The 27,527-nt window shown below is 44.3% G+C and overlaps 1 protein-coding gene across 1 annotated transcript in view; it reads right to left on the reverse strand.

Moving 5' to 3' along the window:
* Positions 1-15,771, reverse strand: part of LOC147906079 (chromo domain protein LHP1-like) — a 52,075-nt gene extending 36,304 nt beyond the window's left edge. The window contains exons 1-4 of the mRNA XM_087376439.1: positions 15,147-15,771; positions 14,794-14,819; positions 14,594-14,680; positions 13,383-14,477 (exon numbers count right to left, since the gene is read on the reverse strand). Coding sequence (XP_087232565.1) covers positions 13,383-14,477; positions 14,594-14,680; positions 14,794-14,819; positions 15,147-15,638 — 1,700 coding nt within the window. The 5' untranslated portion in view covers positions 15,639-15,771. The remainder of the gene's footprint in view (positions 1-13,382; positions 14,478-14,593; positions 14,681-14,793; positions 14,820-15,146) is intronic.
* Between the last annotated feature and the right edge of the window lie 11,756 nt (positions 15,772-27,527).

A 27,527-nucleotide genomic window follows, 5' to 3' on the forward strand; every position in this document is an offset into this window, starting at 1 on the left:
TACTGGATTCCAACAGAAGCACTCCTCTAAGGATCGCGCCTCTTCTTCTTCACAAAGTCATCACCATCATCCCCAACATAAAGGTGCGGCCACTGACAAGAAGAAAAACTCCAGCAATAAAGGACTTTGTACCATCTGTACAGGCGACCATAGACGGTTCGAATGTCCCAAGCGACCAAAGCAAAATTCCAATCTGGAACCTAGCACTTCCCAAACAAAAGATGCTACCCCAGCACAAGACAAGAAAGGCAAAGTTGTTCGAATGGCAAATACCATCCACATGAGCCTTGCCAGCAACCCCGAAACTTCCCTAGCCACTCTCAAGTACTTTGTGTCCAAGGATCCATTCCTGGAACAACGGTCACTATCCTCATCGACAGTGGCTGCTCTCATAACTTCCTAGCTAGTTCTATGGTCGACAAACTTCGATTGACCACCCGTTATCACGATCTGTGAAGTATTCCTTTCTCTTTCTAGACTTATGGATGGTTTAATGAATGGACACTTGTGGAAGGGTATGACCTTTCGACGAGACACTTGCCCTTTCGACGGGACACTTCCTAATGAGGCACAACCCTTCACAAGAGACATTCTAATGAAGCGACATTCCTATTGTAATGTACCCTCTCATCAAGGGTCACACCCTTCACAAGGGGTACACACCTCTTCATGCACATACCCTTTGGAGTACACACCTTTTCATGTGTGACTCTTCACTCTCTATATAAGAGAGGCCAAATTGTATGGATGACAATCACATCCACCCTACAGACATTCAACCAATACAGTTATTCCTTGTTCTCTGCTATCTCAATCTCTTTTCTGTTCCTTAGCACAGTTCTAAATATAGTAAATCTAGGATTTCTTACAGTGGTATCAGAGCAAAATTCGCTCCTGCCTGTAGGAAATGCCCCCCACCTTCTAGCGCTGATCTGACACATTTTTGCCGCTAGAAGGACATCCGTGCACATTGTGCATGGAAGAGATGGAGAGGATGAGCGTAAAATTTTTTAACGCCTACCCGGCCTAAAGTCATCCTGGCCTCTCCATCTCCCTCACATCACAAGTTGATGTGAATGGACACGACCAAAATCGTGTCCTTTCAGGTGCTTGGGCTGTCCCGAAACCAAGAGACACACCTTTTCCACCATGGGACACACCTTTTGGTGATGAGTCTCGACTCCTCACTCATGGGACATACCCCATCGTGGGCAAAGGGTCATACCTATTCATGCAGGGTCACACCCCTTTTAACAAAAAGGACACATCCCCTCATGAACAGGTGCACCTATTCCAAGGGTCACACCCCTTCGAATAGGCACACCTCCTAGGCCCCAAGTACCTACAAAAGGGTACCTAGAGGGGTAAAAAAGGGACAAAAATTAAACCCATCCCCTACCCCTAGGTTTACCCTAACTACCCTAGGGTTAAACTAAACCCCCATTTAAATTTTTGGGGCAACTAACCCTTTTGGCAGCCTTAGCGAAAAGTCGTAACTTCTCTTTCAACGAAAGACAAAAACAGTACGGACGTCCGTACCCTCCTGCGTCATCTCGTCCGTACCCTCCTGCGCCACTTCGCAACCAGCCGTACAGCCTGCGCAGCAGCCGTACAACCTTGTGCCATCCTTCGGTACCTGCTTGTGCAGTCAGCCGTACAGCCCTGCGCCTCTTACGTACATTCCTGCGCAGGAATTCCGTACATTCTGTACGACTTTTCGACCAGCCTGCCGTACAGGCCGTACCGTACAAGCCGTACGGTCAGCGCAGACCTTTATCAGCCTCTGCGCTGCCAGGCCCTGTTTCATCATTTGCACTGCCAGTTCCTGATTCCTGCCAGCCCTTGCCTCGCCATTTTCGCTAACAGTCCACTCCCTATTTGCAGCCCTGGATACCACTTTTCCTGACAGTCTGCTGCCCTCTCCTTGTTTCGCCATTTTCACCCTGCCAATTCAGCACCAGTTGCCACATTTCGCACAATGAAGACAGCCCGTTGACAGCCCGGACCAGACAAGCCTCGAGCACTCCTCGCAAAACACTGCAACATGGACCTCCGGACAACGATTTGCAGCCTTCTTCTACGCAATAACTTGGCAGATTAAAGTATTGCCAGGCATAGTTACCAGCCGAAACGGAAACGGAAGAAACGGAAGAAACGGAGTTTCCGGGCCCCGCCGAAACGGAAACGGAAGAAACGGCAATTATAGAATTTTATTTTTTATACATAATATAATTATCAATAGAGTGCAATTTGCAAATCATACATAATACAATTATCTAGACTTGAAGCTTCAGCCTTCAAGCATCAATGCATCATTCATACTTCTTGGAGCCAGTGCCTCCTTTATAACTATCTAGGAGGGAGACATGGACCCAATAAGCATCTCTCGGCATTGAGGAGGATGGAGAGGTGAGAAGGAGGATGGAGAGGTCACAAGTGAGAAAGGATGGAGAGGTAGAAGGAGGATGGAGAGCTCAGAGGTAAAAGAGGATGGAGAGGTGGAAGGAGCCTGGAGGATCAGAGCCTAGAGGTAGAAGTGAAGGAGGATGGAGAGGTTACAGGTAAGATTAAAGAGAGGATGGAGAGAAGAAGGATGGAGGGATGGAGAGCAGGCTGCCAAGCTGCAGCTTTTGCAGGATGGAGAAGATGGAGCAAAGGATGAAGAGGATGGAGAGAGAAGGATGGAGGTCCGAGGAAAACGGGATGGAGAGTCCAAGAGCAAAGGATGGAGGGATGGAGAGAGCTTAGAGAAGATGGAGAGAGCAGCAAGGATGCACAGGAGGAGTGCGATCGGCGGGAGGCGGCGAAAAATGGAGCCAGGCGGCGAAATCACGACTTTTGGGATTTAGGGCAAAAACAGGTTTTACGAAACGGCGTTTCTTCAAGAAACGCCGTTTCCGTTTCGTCGTTTCCGTTTCTAGCCAAGAAACGGCCGTTTCGTGCAACTATGTTGCCAGGTGGAGTCTTTCCAATCTGCTTTTTACGGATTCTCTTTAACAAATTACAGCAAATGAAAGAATCCACATTAAAGCATGGAAACCCCTGGTATCAGAGCAAAATTCGCTCCTGCCTGTAGGAAATGCCCCCCACCTTCTAGCGCTAATCTGATACATTTTTGCCGCTAGAAGGACATCCGTGCACATTGTGCATGGAAGAGATGGAGAGGATGAGCGTAAAATTTTTTAACGCCTACCCGGCCTAAAGTCATCCTGGCCTCTCCATCTCCCTCACATCACAAGTTGATGTGAATGGACACGACCAAAATCGTGTCCTTTCAGGTGCTTGGGCTGTCCCAAAACGAAGGGACACACCTTTTCCACCATGGGACACACCTTTTGGTGACGAGTCTCGACTCCTCACTCATGGGACATACCCCATCGTGGGCAAAGGGACATACCTATTCATGCAGGGTCGCACCCCTTTTAACAATAGGGACATATCCCCTCATGAACAGGTGCACCTATTCCAAGGGTCACACCCCTTCGAATACGCACACCTCCTAGGCCCCAAGTACCTACAAAAGGGTACCTAGAGGTAAAAAGGGACAAAAATTAAACCCATCCCCTACCCCTAGGTTTACCCTAGCTACCCTAGGGTTAAACTAAACCCCCATTTAAATTTTTGGGGCAAATAACCCTTTAGGCAGCCAAAGCGAAAAGTCGCAGCCTCTCTTTCAACAAAAAAAACTGTACGGACTTCCGTACCCTTCTGCGCCAGCCGTACAGCCTGCGCAGCCAGCCGTACAGCCCTGCGCCACCTTTCCGTACCTTCCTGCGCAGCCAGCCGTACAAGCCAGCCACCAGCCTGCGCCTTTCCTCGTCATTTTCTGCCTGCAAAATTCGACCGTACAGTCCGTACGGTACTCCCGCCAGTCTGCCGTACAGGCCGTACAGGCAGCCAGTCTGTACCGTACAGCTGTACGGTCAGCCAGCCTGCACCGTACAAGCCGTACGGTCAGCGCAGCTCTTCATCAGCCTGCGCTGCCAGCCCCTGTTCCCTGCGCTGCCAGTCACTGTTTCGCCATTTTCGCTGACAGTCCCCTCACTATTTGCAGCCCTGGATACCACTTTTCCTGACAGCCTGCTGCCCTCTCTTTGTTTCGCCATTTTCGCCCTGCCAATTCAGCACCAGTTGCAACTATTCTCGCAATGAAGACAGCCCGTTGACAGCCCGGACCAGACCAGCCTCGAGCACTCCTCGCAACACACTGCAACATGGACCTCCGGACAACGATTGCAGCCTTCTTCTACGCAGTCACTTGGCAGATTAAAGTATTGCCAGGTGGAGTCTTTCCAATCTGCTTTTTACGGATTCTCTTTAACAAATTACAGCAAATGAAAGAATCCACATTAAAGCATGGAAACCCCTGGTAATTCACCCGGCCATTCAAGGACACCTCAAGCACCTGCTACTACACAATATCGTGTTCAAATTGCACAGCCAGCCCATTTTGGAGCCTTTGCATCTTGGGTCTTCTATGTCACGTGCCCTCCGAGTGACTTGGATCACATCCTCTACCTTCTGCGTGAGGCACCTCAGTTACATTATTTCCTCAGCACAGTACAGGTTGTGTTCCACGAGACACGAAGATATCCGGAACACGATATTCCTCAGGAGTTTGCTGTTCATTTTTGGAGAGAGTTTTACCCTTCACCTTCGGCATCCCCAGGGTACTCTCCACCTCCTTCCGCTCCCCGATATCCTCCTCTACAGGGTGTACCTTCCCCAAGTCAGTATTTACATCCTGAAGGCACTCCCTCCCCTGGATATCCTCCTCTTCCGACAGCAGCTCCTTACCCTTTTTCAGATCCGTGGACTCTGCTACCTACCCCTGTCTTATCACGAGCAGTAACACCTTTTTCAGAATCTCCAGTGTTACCTCTGACAGGACCTCCCTTACCAGATTTCCACGGGTGGTTCCATCCTGCCTCGCCTGCCCCCTACAATATGAGCAACCTCAGGGAGCAGCCCGAATCCTCTTCCAGGAATGGTCCAAACTAGAGCGCAAGTTCGCGCTTTTCTCACAAGGATTTCTGACATGTCGCACCGCTAGCGTGAAGCCTCTCCCGAGATTAAAGAATCAAGTCCCAAAAAGACCCCTGAAGGCAACGTCCAAAGTGAATCTCTATTGCAACTTCAAATATCTCAGCTTCAGGACAGCATCTCCGACCTGGTTCAAAAAGTTCAACAACTCCAAGATTCTCGAAGTCCAGCACATACAGAGGACGACGTGACGCAACCCGACGACGATGCGGACTCTTTCCCACCCGAGGTAGAAAACACTGAACTGCGTGCTCTCTACCGATTACTTTAAGCTTCCAAAACAAAACGACTTGACGTCAAACTTCCGGAAGCCTACACTGGTCAACGAAATCGCCGAACAGTTGACCAATGGCTCGCTAAAATGCGCATGTATTTTGACACTGTTGACCTCACGGAAGGCAAAAAGATCGCCTTGGCAGCCTCCCTCCTGAAGGATACAGCATTTCTATGGTGGCCAAGACGCTTAAAGGACGGAAAAAGTGCGTTAACTTGGGAACGTTTTGAACACGTGCTCCGTAAGCAATTTGTACTTGTCAATGCGGACTTCCAAGCACGATCAAAACTTCGACAGTTGGAGCAAACGGGTTCCCTGTCTTCCTATATCTCTCAATTCACCACATTGGTGCTGGAGATTGATGGTTTAACTGAGGATGATCGCCTTCATGCTTTCATCTCAGGCCTACATCCCTCGTTACGCATTGATGTTCTTAAAGCAAATATCACCACCACAGATGGCGCTATTGCTTACGCAGAGCGCATTACAGATTTCCTAAACACAGGGAAGCAGAGTGCTCATCGCACACAAAACTCTCCTATGGCCAAAGGTGCTCGCCCTCAAGATAACACCAGGTTTCGCAAAAACTTCGGTAATCAAGGTCAGCGACAGTCTCAAGATCCCCAGAAGCCTCAGAAATCATTTGCTGGATTCCAACAGAAGCACTCCCTCAAGGATCGTGTTTCTTCTTCTTCACAAAGTCATTACCGACAGCCCCAACATAAAGGTGCGGCCACTGACAAGAAGAACAGCTCCAGCACAAAAGGACTTTGTACCATCTGTACAGGCGACCATAGATGGTTCGATTGTCCCAAGCGACCAAAGAAATTTTCTAATATGGAACCTAGCACTTCCCCAAAAGAAGATGCTACCTCAGCACAAGACAAGAAAGGAAAAGCTGTTCGAATGGCGAATACCATCCACCTGAGCCTTGCCAGCAACCCCGAACCTTCCCTGGCCACTCAAGTACTTTGTGTTCAAGGATCGATTCGTGGAACAACGGTCACCATCCTCATCGACAGTGGCTGTTCTCATAATTTCCTAGCCAGTTCTGTGGTCGATAAACTTCGGTTGACCACCAGTCCTAGCCTCATGGACTATCAAATTGAACTCGCAAATGGAACAACTTTCTTGTGCAACACCAAGATCAAAAACTTGTCTTTTCGCATCCAACATTATACGGACAAGTTGAACTTCGACATTATGCCTCTTTCTCGGTACGATGTCATACTCGGACAACAATGGCTCTACGACTATGATCCATCAATCAGTTTTCGCAGCCATACTATCCAGTTTGTCCACCAGGGAAAACTTATTGAGCTAACTGGTTCTAGGGATTCTCCTTCAACCCCAGTTGCCTCTGTCCTACAAGTAAAGAAGTGGGTTCGTAAACGCCAAGCAAAGACTTCACTTCTGTTGGTTACGGCAGTAGAGGAGACACCAACAAAGGATCCTCCTGAATACCTCAACCAACCTTTTTTCCAGCCTTACCTGAATCTTTTTCCACAGGAATTGCCAAAGCAGTTACCACCTCGACAACCAGTGGATCACCCAATCGAACTTATTCCCGGCAGTAATCCACCGTCGAAGCCTCCTTATCGGGTTTCTCACACTCAAACTGAAGAAATCCAAAGACAGGTCACCGAGCTACTCGACAAAGGTCACATTCGGCCCAGTCGCAGCCCTTTCGGATCTCCTGTACTACTTGTGGAAAAAAAGAATAAGTGTATGCGCCTCTGCATCGACTACCGAGCCCTCAACAAGCTCACTATCAAAAACAAGTATCCATTGCCTCGCATTGATGACCTCTTCGATCAACTTCTACATGCAACACACTTCTCCAAGATTGATCTTCGTTCAGGTTATCATCAAATTCGTATACGAGAAGGCGATGAATACAAGACAGCTTTTCGCACAAAGTATGGACACTATGAATGTTTGGTCATGCCTTTTGGGTTAAACAATGCCCCGGCCACATTCATGACATTAATGAACGACATCTTCAGGCCTTTCCTCGATAAGTTCGTCATCATTTACCTCGATGACATCCTCGTTTTCAGCAGATCCCTACTTGAGCACAAACAACATCTTCACCAAGTTTTTGAAGTTCTCCGCGCAAATTCTCTCTACATCAACGTTGAGAAGAGTGAGTTCTTCAAGACCCAACTCGAATATTTGGGACATGTTATTTCCGCTCAAGGTATCTCTGTGGATCCCAAGAAGGTCGAGGTAATCCGAAATTGGCCTACTCCTAAGAATGTTCATGATGTCCGCTCTTTTCTCGAATTGGCAAACTTCTACCATACAAAGGTCTATCAATTTTCCGAAATCGCAGCTCATATGTCCGAATTATTGAAAAGCACAGCAATTTTTCAGTGGCTTCCCGAAACAGAGTATAGTTTCCAACAACTCAAGCAACCACTCACTACTACACCAGTTATGGCTATTGCTGACCCAAACCTTCCGTTTGAGGTCATGACTGACGCTTCCGACATCGCTACAGGAGCAGTCTTGATGCAAGAAGGCAGAGTTATTGCTTTTGACAGCCATAAACATTCTAATATCCAAACCCGATATCCGGTCTATGATAAGGAGTTTCTTGCTGTTGTACATGCTTATTGCTCTTGGAAACATTATCTCATGGGTGCCGACTCTGTGGTCAAGACAGACCATCACTCTCTCAAGTACATCTTTACTCAGCCAGTCATGAACGCTCGACAAGCACGCTGGGTTGAGTTTCTGGCCAACTTTCACATGACCATTGAGTACATACCAGGACTACGCAATGTAGTTGCAGATGCTCTCAGCAGGTTACCTCTAGCATCAGCAAAGGAAAGTATTTCAATGATAAAGACTTCGGCACAGCAGTACAGGTTCTTTCAAAAGATCAACCTTCGACTTCCGAACAAAAGATTTTCTCATCCTATTCTTATACAGACGACCTTCTGTATTATCAAGATCGCGTCTGTGTACCACATGACAAGGATGTTCGACGTCTTTTGTTAAAAGAGCATCATGTAGTTCCTTATGCTGCCCATCCAGGCATCAATAAGACTTATCGGTTACTCAGTGCAACATACTACTGGCCTCAGATGAAAAGAGATGTCATCAAAATGGTTACATCTTGCTTATCTTTTCAACAAATGAAAGCAAGTCGACAACTGCCAACAGGACTTCTTCAACCTCTTCCAGTTCCAACAGAAAGGTGGGAAAGTATTTCCATGGATTTCATTACAACACTACCACGATCCTCCAGAGGTAACACTCAAATTATGGTAATTGTTGATCGCTTGTCCAAAATGGCACACTTTGTTGCTTGCAAAAGCAGTGCACAGGCCCCGGACATAGCCAAACTCTTTATCCAACACATTTTCCGACACCATGGATTACCCAAGAATACCATATCCGACAGAGATCCTAAGTTTACCAGTCACTTCTGGATTTCACTGTTCGAATCTTTGGGTACAACTCTACTGTTCAGTTCAGCTTACCACCCAGAATCAGATGGCCAGACTGAAAGAGTCAACCAAGTTCTGGAAGAAATGCTTCGACATTATGTTCAGTCACGCCTCGCAGCCTGGAAAGAGTATCTACCACTCCTCGAGTTTGCTTATAATAACTCTTTCCATAGTGCCATCAGCATGACTCCATTCCAAGCAGCTTATGGACACACTCCAATTGTACCAACAAATTTTGTACTTCAACATCGAGTGGCCCTAGCTGATCAACTGGTTCAAGAAATGCAAGACATTCTACTGCAAGTTAGCGATCATATGCGAAAAGCGCAAGAGCGGTATCAACGGTCTGCCAACAAACATAGACGTCACCTGGAATTTAATACTGGTGACATGGTGCTATTATTTGTAGCCCCACATCGCTATAAGACGGTTAAGTCTGTGGTTCCTAAGTTGCGACCAAGATACTATGGACCTTTCCGGATCGTCAAGAAAAATTCACCTTTAAGTTACAAATTGGAATTACCACCATCCTGGGGTAAAATCCATCCAACATTTCATATTTCTTGGCTAAAGACGTATAGTCCAGGCGTTGAAGCAGTTCCTCCTGCAGGTGATTATGTCCCAGAAATCGAAGACGATTATGTTCTCCTTATTCCTGAGCGTATTCTGGACCATCGACAGCGAGAGACTCGACATCGACTTATCACGGAATTCCTTGTTCTTTGGCGAGATCTGGACGACTCCGACGCTACTTGGCAGTCCGATGAAGACTTACAGCAGTACCCTGATCTGTTACAGCAGTATTTTCAGAATCTACCATGATATTTTCTACATCGGTTCATTATCTCCACCAGGGTCTTCTTTTGAGTAGGAGGGGATGTCACGATCTGTGACGTATTCCTTTCTCTTTCTAGAATTATGGATGGTTTAATGAATGGACACTTGTGGAAGGGTATGACCTTTCGACGGGACACTTGCCCTTTCGACGGGACACTTCCTAATGAGGCACAACCCTTCACAAGAGACATTCTAATGAAGCGACATTCCTATTGTAATGTACCCTCTCATCAAGGGTCACACCCTTCACAAGGGGTACACACCTCTTCATGCACATACCCTTTGGAGTACACACCTTTTCATGTGTGACTCTTCACTCTCTATATAAGAGAGGCCAAATTGTATGGATGACAATCACATCCACCCTGCAGACATTCAAGCAATACAGTTATTCCTTGTTCTCTGCTATCTCAGTCTCTTTTCTGTTCCTTAGCACAGTTCTAAATATAGTAAATCTAAGATTTCTTACACCCGTCCTAGTCCCATGGACTATCAGATTGAACTCGCAAATGAAAATACCTTCTTGTGCAACACCAGGATCAAAAACTTGTCTTTTCGCATCCAACATTCTAAGGACAAGTTTAACTTCGACATCATGCCTCTTTCTCGGTACGATGTCATACTTGGACAACAGTGGCTCTACGACTATGATCCATCGATCAGTTTTCGCAGCCATACTATCGAGTTTGTCTACCAAGGAAAACTTATTGAGCTAACTGGTTCTAGGGACTCTCCTTCAACCCCAGTTGCCTCAGCCCTACAAGTAAAGAAGTGGGTTCGTAAACGTCAAGTAAAGACTTTAAAACTGTTGGTTACGGCAGTAGACGAGACACCAACAAAGGATCCTCTTGAATACCTCAACCAACCTTTTTTCCAGCCCTACCTGGAAGATCTCCTGTACTACTTGTGGAAAAAAAGAATAAGTCAATGCGTCTCTGCATCAACTACCGAGCCCTCAACAAGCTCACTATCAAAAACAAGTATCCATTGCCTCACATCGATGACCTCTTCGATCAACTTCTACATGCAACACAATTCTCAAAGATTAATCTTCGTTCAGGTTATCATCAAATTCGCATACGAGAAGGCGATGAGTACAAGACATCTTTTCGAACAAAGTATGGTAACTATGAATGTTTGGTCATGCCTTTTGGGTTAAACAATGCCCCGGCCACATTCATGACACTAATGAACGACATCTTCAGGCCTTTCCTCGATAAGTTCGTCATCGTTTACCTCGATGACCTCCTCGTTTTCAGCAGATCCCTACATGAGCACAAACAACATCTTTACCAAGTTTTTCAAGTTCTCCGCACAAATTCTCTCTACATCAACGTTGAGAAGAGTGAGTTCTTCAAGACCCAACTCGAATATTTGGGACATGTTATTTCAGCTCAAGGCATCTCTGTGGATCCCAAGAAGGTCGAGGTAATCCGAAACTGGCCTACTCCTAAGAATGTTCATGATGTCCGCTCTTTTCTCAGATTGGCAAACTTCTACCATACAAAGGTCTATCAGTTTTCCGAAATCGCAGCTCCTATGTCCGAATTATTAAAAAGCAAAGCAGTTTTTCAGTGGCTTCCCGAAACAAAGTATAGTTTCCAACAACTCAAGCAAGCACTCACTACCACACCAGTTATGGCTATTGCTGACCCAAACCCTCCATTTGAGGTCATGACCGACGCTTCCGACATCGCTACAGGAGCAGTCTTGATGCAAGAAGGCAGAGTTATTGCTTTTGACAGCCATAAACATTCCGATATCCAAACCCGATACCCGGTTTATGATACGGAGTTTCTTGCCCTTGTACATGCTTATCGCTCTTGGAAACATTATCTCATGGGAGCCGACTCTGTGGTCAAGACAAACCATCATTCTCTATAGTATATCTTTACTCAGCCAGTCATGAACGCTCGAGATCTGGACGACTCCAACGCTACTTGGCAATCTGATGAAGACTTACAACAGTACCCTGACATTTTACAGCAGTATTTTCAAAATTTACCGTGATATTTTCTACATCAGTTCATTATCTCCACCACGGTCTTCTTTTGAGTGGGAGGGGCTGTCACGATCTGTGACGTATTCCTTTCTCTATTTCTAGACTTATGGATGGTTTGATGAATGGACACTTGTGGAAGGGTATGCCCTTTCGACGGGACACTTCCTATGAGGCACAACCCTTGCCCTTTCGATGGGACACTTCCTATAAGGCACAACCCTTCACAAGAGACACTCTATTGAAGAGACATTCCTATTGTAATGTACCCTCTGATCAAGGGTCACACCCTTCACAAGGGGTACACACCTCTTCATGCACATACACTTTGGAGTACACACCTTTTCATGTGTGACTCTTCACTCTCTATATAAGAGAGGCCCAATTGTATGGATGACACACAACAGATACCCTACAGACATTCAAGCAATACAATTATTCCTTGTTCTCTGCTATTTCAGTCTCCTTTTTGTTCCTTAGCACATTTCTAAATATAGTAAATCTAGGATTTCTTACAGCTGCTGGCCTAAGTACATCAAGCTGCCCCCATTGTAGCCACTACAATAGTACCTAAGGCTTGGAACCATTGGCCAACCCCACTCCTCCAATGCTTCCACTTCATCCAAAGCTAGTATACATACTGTAATGAAGAAAACCCCTGGTATTGAGACCTCATACTCCATTATTGGGTGTAGGACCTCATATCAACAATGGCAAAGCAGTTGTGTACATACCTATGCAACATGCATGCATTCGCGTGGGTGTGTACATGGGCATGTCTATGTATGTGACTACCAATTGAACGGTAAATCAGAAAGAGAGATAGATGCGCTGGCCGATTGGATGGCAGACAACTCAGCAAAGATGAGATGAAAACTGGCCAAGTACCCAAATTTGGCCAATGCAACGGCCCAATAGTCAAAATCACCAAGTCAGCCAGCAACTCTCTGGCCAAACAGCCAGCCTCCATCTAAATCATGTTCATCAAGCTACCTGCATCTTACTCAACCATTGTACACTGTTGACATTGCTGTTTTCGCAACAAGTCTTGTACCTTCTTACATTTTACATAGATTAATGGCCACTGAGTCATGCGAAAAGTGGGGTATCCCCCTTTCACACATATGATGCACTCTATATCCTGCAATTAGATGCATCACTCCACATTAGCCAAGCAGGAAATATCAACTACAGAATTAGTCCTTCGATTGGCTTACCATATACGTACTATGGATCCAAGCCAGCTGGCAGAGCTAGCTTGTCACAGGCCTCCATGACAGCAACATTATCCTACTGCTAAGCTTCTAGAATAATGGCAGCAGATTTTTTGTGTACCCTTTCCTACTCCAGCAGTGTGCTCGTGCTCCCATTAACCACTCATATAAAATTCCAATTCACAAAATTACATATAGTGCATGTCCCATGACGCTATATCTTAACTGGGTGATCTATGTATAGTGCATGTCCCCTCGTGCTTTTTTAATCTCCTGCTGTGTTGCCAGAACAATACATGTTCTTGAACAGCATAGAGTTGTATACAACTACTACAAACTATCTCGTCACACACCATCAAAGAGACATGCTTTGCTCAAAAGTGTCCACAGACACAGCTCACAGCAGCATGTGACTGCTTAGCAAATCAATATATAAGAAGAAGTAACACTTCAAAAGCCTTCCAAAAGATGTGTACACTATTCTCTCAATCTACTTCCCCTTCGCTGTGTGAAAAGCCATTTGTTAAAGCTGCTGACATTATAAAACCAAAAGGTACCTTAAGGCCTTGAAAAGAACCACAACATCCTGCTTTCCGCAGACAGATGAATTGCTGTAGTTGACAGCCTTTATAATTTTTGTGATCTGGACGGGAGGACCAACTGGTGGATCAAACTGTGTGCCATGTGATGACACAGGTACCTTTGGCTCATGAGTTTGTGGCTGCAAATGCTGAGCACCAACTTGATCCTTCTTGCCTTCTTGTACACCCTGTTCAATCCCCTTCAGAGCTTTTCGCTGTTCCGAAACCTGTGCACTTTCCATTGGCCTTTCTTCATCAGGCATAGCCTTTGTATCCTGTTCTTGAAAATCCAAACTCTGTTTGACCCGCCTAACAAAACCCTGTTTCCTCTTCTTTGCACCAGTGCACTTGTCATTACTACTTGCCTTACCCAGTTCTCCACTTGTCTTTTTCTCAGGGCGACTGATGGAAGAATTTCCGGCTACTTCTTTGTCAGGAGATTTGTTTTCCTGCACAGCACCTTCTGGAGGCAAGCTCAATTGTTGTCCAAAAGATCCACCTTGGGTCACCCTCAATTCTTCCTTCACATCATGATGACCATTATCCATGCTCTCTTGAACACACGTCTCTTTTAGAATCCTGTCTATTTCTCTGCCAATGGAAAGAGAGGGAGAGCCTGTTTCTCCACCAACAGAAGAAGAGGGATTCTCCAACACCTGCTTATTTGGTGAAACACCTGATTTCACCATCCTAACATGTTCTGATCCCTGCTGATTCCCTATGCAATCCAACACAACTGCATCCTTGCTTGCTTCTGACACAGTCACCTGTTCAAGTGGCTTTTCCCTTGTCTCATCAATGTCCATGCTCTTTGATTCATCCTTACCAACCTTCCTTCCAGGGTCAGAAGTTTCTCCTCCAGGCAAGCTTAGATCCTTTTTCTCTGCACTGATTTCTTCAGCGTCTGATCTTAGCCTTTTAACACCTTCATTTTCCATTGAGTCCAATCCTATTTTAGCCCCATTGCCTTCTTCCCCATTCCACGGAAAACTGCGCTTCTTCTTCGGAGGCAACAAATATGTTCCAAACTTTCTTTTGCTCCGTCCTCTCCTACCTTGTTTGCCAGTATAGCTAATTGAAGACACAAGAAGACCCCGAGATTAAGGGAAAAGAACCAAAACTTAATCAGAAAAACTCTGAAAGCGCTAGAATAAATCACTGGGCTGACATATTCAATAAGAGCGAACCTTTTTTCAAACTCCTCTATTATGTCAGCACAGGCCTTAACATTGTCAAATGGTTCCCAGGTATTAGCTGAATCTGGCCACCCTCGCCTGAAAATGCATGGCAAGCGCACCTTCATGTTATAGGTCGTGACTAGATACAATATTTCTTTGAAGTTAAGTGCACAGTGACAGACGCCAAAAGTTATAAATCCACTCCTTACCATTTTATTAAGTATTGCACCTCACCCTGCAAGCATGGGCAAAAATCACGGCATGGTTAAAACCCAGCTCATTCTATGATACACATTTAGAATACATGAAAGTATCCATGCAGCTAGCATAATCTATCAATACAGTATCGAGATGGCGATCGCACAAGGGACAAGCCGCCTTGTAGCACAACTCTGTCAGCGAGACCTGTGATAACTTGGAGCAAGCCAAATCAGGACTTCAAGACGCCAATGTCGCTTCATACGAATTTCAATTCGAGCGACAGCTAAGCTTCGGTCGGAAGCAATCGATGCGTCGCTGTCTCTATTCACGTTAAAGTGCCTATACACAAAATAAAATTTACCTTACGAACTCGTTTCCTCTTCACAGCTTCGACCTCGTAGAATCCTTCTCCTAGCGCCTCCATGCTCCCACCCCCCTCCTCTTCGCTCTCCTCTTCATCGTCCTCATCATCGCTACCACTTGCAACGTCCCCCTCGCCATCATCCAGCTCCGGTTCAGCGTCTCCGCCAGGGGGTTGCACTTTATCGACGACCTCCATCGCCGCGGCCTCCTTTTTCTTACCGAAGTTATCCCCGGGGCGACCGCGAGCTGCATCTCGGGCGACATCGTCCAGGAGCTCCTCCGGGTCCGCGTGTGCAGCGCGGTCGGAGAGGATATCCTTCTTCTTACGGGAGGAGGAGCGAGAGGTACGGGGGAGGGGAAAATCCGATGGGAGGCGGGGGGAGGTGCGGGTGGGGATGGGGGGGGGGGAGGAAAAGGAGGAGCGACGGGGGCGGTTACGGGCGAGCTCCTGGGGAGGGGTGGAGCGAGGGGGGGTGGGACGGCGACCCATGGAGAGGAGAGGAAAACTGTGGGAGGTCAGGGGAAAGCCATAGCTATGGAGGAACACAGAGCTTGAAGGTTTTTGGCTATGGCGGAACACAGAGCTTGAAGGTCTTAACTATCAAGAGCGGGAAGCCGACTTTTTCTCTACAATTCTTCAAGGTTGAAGACGACGCTTTAATTACTCCCTAAACAATGTTATCCTCCCCTCTAATCAACCACTACCTACCTCACTTCTCCACCATTATCACCCCATATTACCACCACATCATGAAGGGAAGCACCCTAGCTTTGGCAGGCACCGCACTCCTGGCTACGTACATGCTCGCGGCAACAGAACCCCAACGTGGGGAGGCACCGCACACACCCAGCTAGTTACAAGCTCGAGGGGCAAGGGACAGCCGGGCCCCCATCTTGACCAGCAATCCCCTTAGAGAAACAGAGGGAAAAGAGGAAAAATGTCCAAAACGTCTTGTTATGTTATCCATTAGTCTCCCCTCCACACACACAATATAAAGATCTGTATTAAATTGAAGAAAAGATTTACGGACAAAAGGAAAGGTGCAGCCTTGTTAAGGCTTAGAAGTACTTATCTTGCTCATGTTGGCAAGTGATTCCCAAGATATATCGCATTTGTCTCCCCGTCATCTAGGATTTACATGCTAGCTCAACTACGACTCAAGTGCGCTAAGTATCTTGGGGGCACTAGGTTTCCCAAACACTAGTGAGTTTATGACCTGGCATGCCTAAGAGATGACAACTCCTATGATAGCTAACCATAACATGGCACTTATTGAAGAGATGTCATTGATGTCTCATAGACACAGTGTCTCCATGTAACCCTGATTCCAAAACCTGCTACCCTCATCCATTCAACTATGTTGAACGCTAGCGTCATGACACTTGGGCACATTGCCAAAACAAGTGAACACCACTCTCTCACATTCTCCCACACATGGGGAATGTCGGCACAAAAGCCAAAAATGGGGATAGCTAGGACTAGCTCAGATGGATGTACAACAAAAATCAAGGATGTGTCGGATGCAAAGATTCCCCCAAAAGTCCTAATCTTAGTCATTCCTTCATTCCTTAATTATCTCCACGACTTCTAATTAACCCTTTCATTTTGCATCCCTCACTCTAGTTAATGTGACATGTCTCCAAGACTCGTTTCATTTCACCCCCCACACCCTTGCCTTCCACTAATTTTGATAGTCACTTGTAGTGTGGGCCCAAATCCTTTCACAACGTCACCCTAAAACATTATTTGTCTCCTTGGTAAATGCACGTCTTCATAATCTTAGCTTGGGAGTTCCACCCTCAATCCTACTTCACATAAATTTTTCCATTTTAAAATGTGTTATCATGCCATTGTTATCATTTTACCATTTGTTGTCATGCCATTAGATGGCAATCCCATTATAGCACATATGATATACCCTATTCCATAATCCAATAGGGGGGCCCAGTGAGAAAAAACTACATATTAATTAATTAGTCGATGGTGCAGGGGGGGGAGGGGAATGTCAATTAAGGTAAGGTGGGATGGTGTGATTAATTAGAAGTATCGAGAAGTAGAAGAATGTGCGATTAATCTGAAGTCTCCAGAAGTCAAGGGCTCTAGACGTGTGAGGTCTATAAATACATGGAGGCGCTAAGCTGAGGGAGGTAGAGGGGGAGGGAGATGAGAGGAAGGAAGGGGAGGGAGGGAGAGAGAGGGAGAGGGGAGAGGAGAGAGAGCGGGAGCAAGAGAGAAGAGGGAGGAAGGGGAGAGAAGAGGGAGGAAGGAGAAGGAGTAGATGCGCAGTCAATATGCCTCCTCGCCACCATGGGAGAAGCGTGAGTGAAACCCGGACTATCTTTGTTTTGAGATAGAATTGTCCATTCTTCTGGGATGATCTACTTAGTGTAGCTATCGTGTGATCAATAGGTTGTCAGAGCAAGAGGGGTGATATTGAGAAAAGAAAGATCATTGGAAACCAGAATGGTGTCCTCCACATACAGAGAAATGATGATAAAGGACTCGTGAAGGGGATATCAATGTGTGGGGTGGAGAGGAGACGCAGGATTGACGAATCAATATGTTAATCTTATCAATTACCTTACATTAACTACAATCATGTTACGAAAGGACAAATTAATTAATTGATTTTCACCAAAGGAGCAATTAGGAGCAATATGTTAAATATATGCATTTTAACTCCAAGTTACATTAAATTTAGCCTTATCTATGTTATGTTGAGGTTATGTTATGGCCCCTTAAGTTACAATAGGTTATGCAATGTTCATAAGCTTAACCTCGATAATTCAACTACAGTAAAGTTGACCTTTTCAACATGATTCTGTTTCCATTACTACCTTGTGTTATGTTATGCCCGCTACATAAGTTATGTTATGTTATGCTCTGTTCAAGCTCTCACCTAATAAGTTATGATATGCTTCGTATAGGCTCTCTCCTACTTTTACCTATTATAAAGGCCCTTAATCTCAACCCATTGGTTTGCTCATGTATACTTCCCATCTACCTTTTTTGAAAGCTCTTAATATCAACAAATTATTCAAATACGTATAGCTTAACCTAAGGAAAACTGTGCTTGAAAGGGCCTTTATTTTTAAACTAAGAAATCCAATTGATTTCTTAGGCATAAAGTGCAGTAACGTCAAGGGGATAGCTTAGAAATTTCATGTAATGGGGGAACTTGAACCCAAGACATCCATTGATTCGTGAAGCCTTACCTCTAAGCTACATATAAATGATGTGAAGAAAGTAGAATAAAGGGGTTTTAAATTCATACTCTCATAAGTATGAGAGAGGGGAAGCCTCCCCTCATAAATATAGAGACTTCCTCACTCTCCTCTCCCATTGCCTTTCCACCCTTCTTGTCCTCACTTTTCCACCCATTACTATTTTTTTGAATTCTTTTCAATTGGGGGACGTACTAAGTTATGCATCAAGGACTCTCCACCATTAGCACCAATTAAGTTATGCACCAAATACTCTCCATAAGAACTTTTGGTTCAAGGAATTTCAAACGAGTACATATCATCTAGTTATGATTGACTCAAAATTTTTCAAAAAGAATCTTGCTTAAAGTAGCATTGCCACTAACTATGATACCCTGATTTTTCTTAATCTCAATCCATTTCTCTTGACAAAAGGCTTTTATTTCAAATGAATTGAGCTTCCAAGTACATCTAACATATTATTAAGAGATTTAACATAAATCTCAATTAGATTATGCATTTCAAAAACTAAATATCTATTAGTTTGTGTATGTGTGCATGGAGTGAAAACTTTAGGCAAGCAAACCTAGGCAAGCGGCTGTAGTTTGGGCGAGCGAACATAGGCAAGCGGTTTCAATTTATGTTGTACTTATCTTACTTTAGGCGAGCCGCGAGTGATGGCACCTTTACTCAATTATGCACTAGGTAATTTATAGGTTCACACACGTGTGTGTGTGCGTGTGTACGTGCGTGTGTGTGTGTGTGTGTACATAGAGAGAGAAACAGAGAGAGATGCAATAATGAATGAACAAAGGAGCATGCCAAGTGCACTAAGTACCATTTGAATCACTAAGTTGCAATAAAAACATTTGTTTGATGAACGAGGTTTACCACTTGCAATACAACTAAAGGCAACATTCAAATTAACTACATTCGATAAGAACAGGTAGTTTTTTGGTCCTTGCCCTTACTCAAAACAAACAGGTCCTGGCATGCCTCAACCCTGAGTTCTTAAAAATTTTGGGTGGGCTCAAAGATTACATACATGTCATGGCCTACTGGAAAGGTGGTCTTTCTTGCATGAGGGCAAGCCTCACCTCTTGACTCTTCAGCACAAGCTGTTGGGTGAACCTATGCATTTTTGCATCAAGCCCCAAGACTTGCAAAAACACAAAATATATATGCTTGTATGATTTCCTGCCCCTTGCTCTTGCTTGGAAGTCTGGACATGTGTAGATTAGTGTCTCTTTTATTGCCACTTCATATTGTGAGCCACAAGTTGAGTTGCTACCCTTGCTTTTAACACAAAAACTACATGTTCAGCTGACTTTACAACCCTTTCCTACACAATACGTGCATCGAGGGTCTTTGCAAGCTTGATTTTTGTCCAAGCTGCCTTTGACACTTTTGACCCATACTATGCACAGGTGGCAAAAGGCCACCATCTTCCTAGCCCATGTTACTATTTGCACCTGCACATGTAGGGCTTTCTTCATTGCTTCCAGACGCAGCAGTCTCCATCTTGAATCCCGTTGTCGTAAGAGAGTCAACCTCTTCTTGTGTAAGAGAGGTCCCTTCTTGCACAGTCTACACATTCAAGATGGTATCTGGTACTAGACTGATGTTGGAGTTGACATTCCAAGCATGTGTGCATGTGGTATTACAGAACCACACCATTTGAGTTATTGGGCGACCATATGGATGTTTCCTTGTAGCAAATTGCAAGGCCATTTTGGGAGATAATTGCATGGCACTTTTTTTCCTCAATTGTCCACCCTAGACATTTAACCCGACTCCCTTAATGGGTTCCTCGAATTGCCCAAAATGCATCTGCACCTTTTGCTCCACCAACCTTTTCCCATCATGGTGCAAAATTGCTTGTTAGCCTTGTGAGTTGGTGTCTATTCTAGTCTATTCCTCACCTGTCAATATCCTTCGAGGGCATCCCTAACAACATGTACCACCTCTGAAGCGCATGCATGAGTGCTTGTGTGCATGCAGTGAATGTGCACATGCATGTATATGTGTGGAATATACAAGAGAGCTCTCTCTCTCTCTCTCTCTCTCTCTCTCTCTCTCTCTCTCTCCCTCTCTCTCTGTGTGGTCCTAATTAAACCCAAAGAATACCAAATATGTGTAGAATTTAGAACACCTATACAAAAAACAGACTTCTGAAATATTTTACACCCTGTCAAATATCTCCAAATCAACCATAATGCATTCTGTATTTTGAATAACATAGAGGAATATCTACTGTCTGCTATAATAGCCTTTACTCCCCATTGTACTCATGTGGGAGCTCATCCAACCTCGTGACACACCCGATTCCTTCTTACCAAGGCACCCAAACTTATCGATTCACATCAAGAATGTATGTATGCTACAACACTACGCCCACTTGTCTTTGCATTTCTGCTTGATTGGGAATTTCAAAGGATGGTTCATCCTTGTATGTTTCCACTAATTCTACTGTAGAGTGCATTCAAGGGTTTTCATCAACAATTGGAGAAGGCATCCTCGTGGATGACCCAACCTTGTATATGCGCTAGCTTCTTGTGGCAGCCTTGAAGAAGATCATTGCCTAATTGATGTGGGTCCTTTACTCCTAGGTGATTCCAATATAGTTATTGGCATGTGGATAGTGTGGATTTCTGATCCACTATGGACTGCATGCTGTCATCTCTTCCACTTGGATAGGGGCTAGCTATACTAATCCAGAATGTTTTGGGTATGCCCTTGGTATAATAATGACAACTTAACGTTCTAAAGCTTATTGGGTCGTTGCCTCTATCATCCTCTACATACATGGTGTCTATACCACATTTACCCTTGCCTTGATAGGATGGTCTCTTTGCATACACTACGTACTTAGTAGCCAAGCTTGAATCCACAATGAAATGGAAAGCACCCTCCATGTCAGTGTGCTCCACCATTTGGACTAGGGTTTCATCACCTACAGGATCAATAATCATTGCATTAAGTCCATCGCACTGCATCCCTGCATGAATCTTACTTGCTAAGAAAGTTTTGTTCACAACACACTTTCCATCCTTCAATGGAATTTCAGTATCTGGCAGCAGACATTGTAAACCAAACACGATGGTTGCAGTGCTTATTATTTGAGGGAGCCGGAAGGGTGGGGAGGGAGTTGGTTGGGAGCTGGAAGGGTGGGGAGCTAGAAGGAGCTAGAGGGTGGGGAAGGAGCTTTGAGGGTGGGGAGGGAGCTAGGAGGGAAGCTGGGAGGGAGCTAGGAGGGTGTGGGGGGGAGAATGGAATGAGCTGAGAGGGTGGGCATGGAGTTGGAATGGAAGTCGGGAGGGTGTAGATGAGATTGGGAGGGAGCTAGAAGGGTGAGGATGGAGCTAGGAGGGTATAGATGAGATTGGGAGGGAGTTGGGAGGCTGGGGATGGAGCTGGGAGGGTGTAGATGAGATTGGGAAGGAGCTGGAAGGGTGGGGAGGGAGCTCGGAGGGTGGGGAGGGAGAATGAAGAGAATTGGGAGGGTGGGGAGGGAGTTGGGAGGATGTGGAGGTTTAGAGTTTAGGGTTCATAGTTATTTAGTTCTTAGTACTTGGGGTTTAGGGTTTGGGCCCTCGTAGGTACTTGGGGTTCAGGGTTAACCCTTTAGTTATATATTTCAATCTAGTTATAATTTTTACTTATTTTGTATTAAATTTATTAGTTTTATGGTTTTATTTTGTATTTCCAACTTTTATTTTATATTCAATTTTTATAGTTAAATTTATATTTATTATTTTGTTTTATTTTATTGTTATATATTTTTAATTTGTATTTATATTTTAATATTTTTTTTTATTTTTTATTTTATTTTAAATTTCTATTTTATATTTTATATGTATATCTTTTATTTGATTTTATCTTTATATTTTTACTTATTTTATTTTATATTTACTTTTATATTATCTTATTACATTATTTATTAGCTAATATTTCTAATTTTATTTGGTTAGTTTTAGTTGTGTTATTGTAGTTAGTTGTACCCTAAGCCCTAATGACCTCCTGCCCTAAACCCACCTTTTCTACCCATATGGAGCACCCATAGCCTATCTCTTTTGCCCCCTACCCATAGCCTGTCTTCCCCGTTCATCTATCCATTCATCTACCTTGACCCACCTCTTCTACCCCCCTATCCATAGCCCGTCTTCTCTACTACACGTCCATTAACCAACGCTTTCGTGTAGGTTACAACACTCATCCATCGACCAATGCCCGCCCATGAACACGCGAAAACCAAAATCATCTAGTAAGCTTGACCTTTCGTCGCCTTTAGCCTGAGCCACAGTCCACGGTTTTTTGTTGGGCGAAGACTCGCGATTGGTTGGGCCACATATAAAAAAGGCTTGATTTTTGGGCCTTTGGGTCCTATGTTAATGTGAAGTGACATGATGGCCCAGCCAATTTAGGGCTTTCGCTGGATTGAATGGGCCATCATGTCACTGCACACGTTCTCAATTGTACTTTTGGAAGCCGAATCCCCGATTTTGCATGCAAATTGAAAGTTTTGTTTTGAATCAGACCTTTCGATGGCAAATTGACGTGGACTTTGGAATAGGCGATGAAATAGACATGGCTAATAGGTTTAGATGTGGATTGGCCCAAAAAAAATCAAAATTTTTATCTAGCCACAACCAATTTGGGGTTTTTGTCAGTCAAAAATGCCAAATTGGCCCAGGGCCAACTAAGTTGGGGTTACAAAGAATACTTATGAACTAACGAGTTCTACATCTAACTAGTACTAGAACTAACTAACGAACTACATATGATGTAGTTGTAGAACTAACCTCTAAATTGCCTTATTTTTTCTAATTTCCTTTTCTCCCATTTTTTCTATTACCCTGATCTCCCTAAAATCCTAATTTTTAAATTCCCCTATTTTTCTAAATTCTTTCCCCCCCCCTTTTTTTCCTATTTCCCCTAATTTTTCCTATGCTCCCCTAAATTTTTCCCTATATCTTCTAACTAAACCTAAAAGAAACTAGCCCAATTTTTTACCTATGTCTTTTAACTAAGCCTAAAACTAACTAGTAACCACCCCTCGCTTTGTTTTAATTTCCTTGTATAATTAAAATCCCTCTCTTATGCCAACACATGCGCCACCCCTTCTACCTCTCCTCCCACTCTCCTCACTTTGCAGTGGTCTGATCGCCTCACTCTACGTACATCGTACTCGCTTCCCCATAGCAGTCCTTACACCTCGCCTTCCGTGCTTCTTCCACTCCCTCTACCCCCTGGATCTCTCACCTCCCCAATGGTCCCTACCCGACTTCCTCTCCTAGTCCTATATATTAAGGCAACTCACCACTCATTGCTCTACCTCGCCCCCACTCTTTACTACTCTACAGTTTATCGACTCTACCCATGCCCCCTGTGCATTGACACACCTACATCCTCCTATCACCTCTCGGCCCCCAACAGCCCTACTGCTTCTCTACTCTCTACGCACCCTTGCCCACTGTGCAACCCTACTACCTCTCTACCTCCTCTATGTACCCCCTACTCCTCTTGCCCTCTCATTGACCATGTGACTGATGCATGAAACTGCACAGACTTCTATGCAACAGGCCTCCTTCCTCGCTGTACTTTGACATGGACTCTCAGGTTCTTTCATTATTAGTACTCCCCCCCCCTCCCTCCAATTATTAATCCCCTGTCTCTATAATTATTAACCCGCCTCTCTCTCACTCTCTCACTCTCTCTCTCTCCTAGCAGTTTATTTAGTTCCCCCCTTTCAAAATTTCCCTCCCTCCTCTCTTCATATATTTCCCCTACCTTCCTTTTCCCTCCCCCCCTCTAAATCCATAATTTTACCTTCTTTCTCCCTACCCTCTCTTACATTTTCTATTTTTTGAAAAAATTCTTTATGTTTTTTCTTTGTTCCCTCTTTAAAAACCCCTTGCTTTAAAAACCCACTCTCTTTCTCCGTCACTCTTACAATCACCCCTCCTTTTTTTTGCTCCCAAGCCTTTTCCCTTGCTTACCTTAAAAAGTCTTTTCCTCACCCCCTCAAGCCACCCCTATCTTTTTAATTCCTTTTAATTAAAACCCTTTTTCTCTCTCTCACCTTTTTCAATTTACATTAACATTTTTTAATATAAATGTGCATTATTTTTACTTCATAAACCATTGACTGATAGTGCTTAAAATTGCTCATTAAGCTTGATAAGTGCGTAGGCAAAAGCATCAATTTTTAGTGTGACTCCAATAACAAGGGAGGGGTGTTGATGACACCTATCTTCCCAACCAAAGTTAAAACTAGTTCTCACTATGTTGCTTGTTGGATGGTGGTAGGTAGGTAGATTCCCCTCTTCAATAAAAGTGTTGCTGAGTGTTGGCTACCAACACGTGAACAAGATGTGTTGGTACAATGGGAGATCTTGCTTGTTCTCTTGCATAATTTGCTCTTGTGCATGGGGATTGAGATTGCAAAGAATATTTTGCATTTTTCCCAAAATGAAAATCTTTTTCTCGTCAACTACTAGTCCCCCCAACTAGCCACTTAGCATGATCACTCTCACTAGATGCCATATTGAATATATACATAATTAAAACAAAGGCACTCCCCATGAGGAAAAAAGATCCTAAAACAAAGAGGAATAGGGGACATAATAGATTAAATTTTTATTTGATTGCTTTTCATATTATGAATAAAATTAGACAATGGAGGGGAGGGTGAGATGGGGGTATGAGATGGCTAGATGGAAGGGATGGAGGATGGAATGGACAATGGGATGGGGATAGGGATGGGAGGGATGGAATGGACAATGGGATGGGGATAGGGATGGGAGGGAGAGAGGGGGTGTAGGGAAGGGATGGGAGGGTGAGATGAGGGCAATGAGAGGGATGGTGGAAAAGGTGCATGGAATTTTAGAACAAGAATGGGAGGGATGGGGGGAAAGGTAGATTGAAAATATAAAATGGGGATGAGAAGGATAGGAGATGGATGGGAGGGAGGGGAAATGGGGGAATTTAGAAGGGGTATGGCAAGTATGGGAAAGAAGGGAAAAGGGGGATGGGATGGAGAGGAGAGTTAGAAGGGGGATGGGTAGGTTCTCTTCCTCAGTCCTTGAGCCAAGGATGGATTTGCTTGATACTCAAGGGGGGGATAGGTAAGATAGCACTAGTGGATACCGATCACCTTATTGGACACCGCATTGGCAAGATCTTAGACAAGGTCTTGAGCTTGTGGTTCACCACCTTCTAGATATCATTCGTGACATGCATGGTGGTTTTGTTCAAAAATGTAGTATTTTGGACAACATTTTCACTTTCTAGGAGGCCATGGATTGGGCTAGGCAAGAGGCACAACATCTCACTATCCTTCACTTGGATTTTAAAAGGCTTATGATAGGGTGGAGTGGTCCTTCTTGGAGGGTACTATGCAGATATTGGGTTTCATATAGAGGTGGGTTAGAGGGGTCTCAACTCTTAATGTAGGGAGCTCAAGTCAAGTGACCATTGGGGGGGCAACGCCTTCTCTCTTTCACACTTGGCATGATAGGGCTGATCCCTTGTGCCCTTCCTCTTCCTCTTCATAGCCAATATGTGGGATTATTTTCTATGCTCTTGGGCTACTGGCGTTATCAAGATGTGGCTTTGGCTTCAACAAGTAAAGGAGCTTCTAGACTCAGAGTTTACCGATGACATCAAACCATGAGTTCCCCTTAGCCTCCAAATGTCCCACATAATCCTCAACTTCATCCTCGCTCTCTCGTAATAGCATCCCTACTTCATCCCACCCTAAATCTGATATTTCACTCTTTCTCTCACTTTCCTCTTCACTTTCACTAAGTTTTGTTCACGTTCTTCCTCAAGTAACTTCTTGTCCACCATACTAAACTTTTTCCTCAACCCACTTTTATCTAGAAGACTGAGGGTCCCTTGAACACAATCCTATACCTCCTTCACCAGTCTTAACCATTGCCTACCTAGAATGTGTGGAAAGGAGGCTCCTAGCCTAGCTGGCATAACATGATAAGCAATTTTAACATCAACACCAAAAGCTCTCACATCCAACTTGTTCAGAATCCCCAAACATCTTACCTTTGCATGGTTTGCTAGCCTAATCTTGTAACTTGAAACTCCATTCAGCTCAAAGCCTAATCTTTCAACACAAAATTGTGTGATTACACATACTTGAGCTCCACCATCAACATAGGCTTCATTGCCATTTATGCTAGGCATCAAACACAGGGCATATGTCTGGTTATTCATCCAAATAAATAATCCTCACTATTTTTGTTCTCTCTTGCTTGGGTGGGTTGACCAATCTCTTCCATTATTTCATTAGTTAAGGGTAAAGTTCTATTAACTAGCCATATGAAATGTCCACATTCTTGTTTGTCAAATCCTTCTACAAAGTGTAGTTCTCTTAAGTTCCCCCACAAGGTAGGTTCCCTGTCTAGAAGTGCCTTTGTGGTCTTGAGTTCTTTTTACCCATTACATCATCCCCCTCTTTCTATTTCCCCCTCTTGGCATCGCCACACACATTTTTTGGCTCTTTTTCTCTAGCCCTCTTCAGTGGCATGACTTCAAGCTCTTCTAGATCTATTGGTGAAACTTCAGGCTACTTTTCGTGTATCTTCTTCTTACCTTTTTCCTCGAGAGTCAATAAATTTAAAGAAATTCTAAATTCTAAATGAAAGGGGAGGGGTAGGGTTAATTAAATTCACAAAATTATAAACAGTCTAAGAAACATAATTATGAACACTCTAAGAAAATTTTAAAGGTTATTTGTATTAATAAGAAGCTTTCACATGGGGGGGACTATTTTGTGTAACTCATAAGTGGGGGGTGAGGGAAGGGGTGTGGGGACTAATAATATAAGAGTACATATTCTATCAAAGAAAGGGAATTTGTGTGTGTGTGTGTGGGTATGTGTATGTGTGTGCATGTGTATGTGTATGTGTATGGGTATGGGTATGGGTATGTGTGTGTGTGCATGCATGTGCTTGCAAGGTATAGAAAGTGTGTGTGTATGCATGCATGCATGCATTATCGAGGTGTGGTGTTGGTACAAGCACAATCACATGTGCCATAAGAGTTCTTAAGAAGTCAACTGATCTTCATATGAATGAAGATGATTCATCAATGAGTACAAATGCCTGATTGTAGAATGCAAGGGTACATTGTTACTTTATCCAATACCCTTCTTTTG

Source organism: Dipteris shenzhenensis, chromosome 1 (genome assembly GCF_047967505.1).
Source record: "Dipteris shenzhenensis isolate YYH24624 ecotype China chromosome 1, Dip_SZ_1.0, whole genome shotgun sequence".
NCBI lineage: Eukaryota > Viridiplantae > Streptophyta > Polypodiopsida > Gleicheniales > Dipteridaceae > Dipteris > Dipteris shenzhenensis.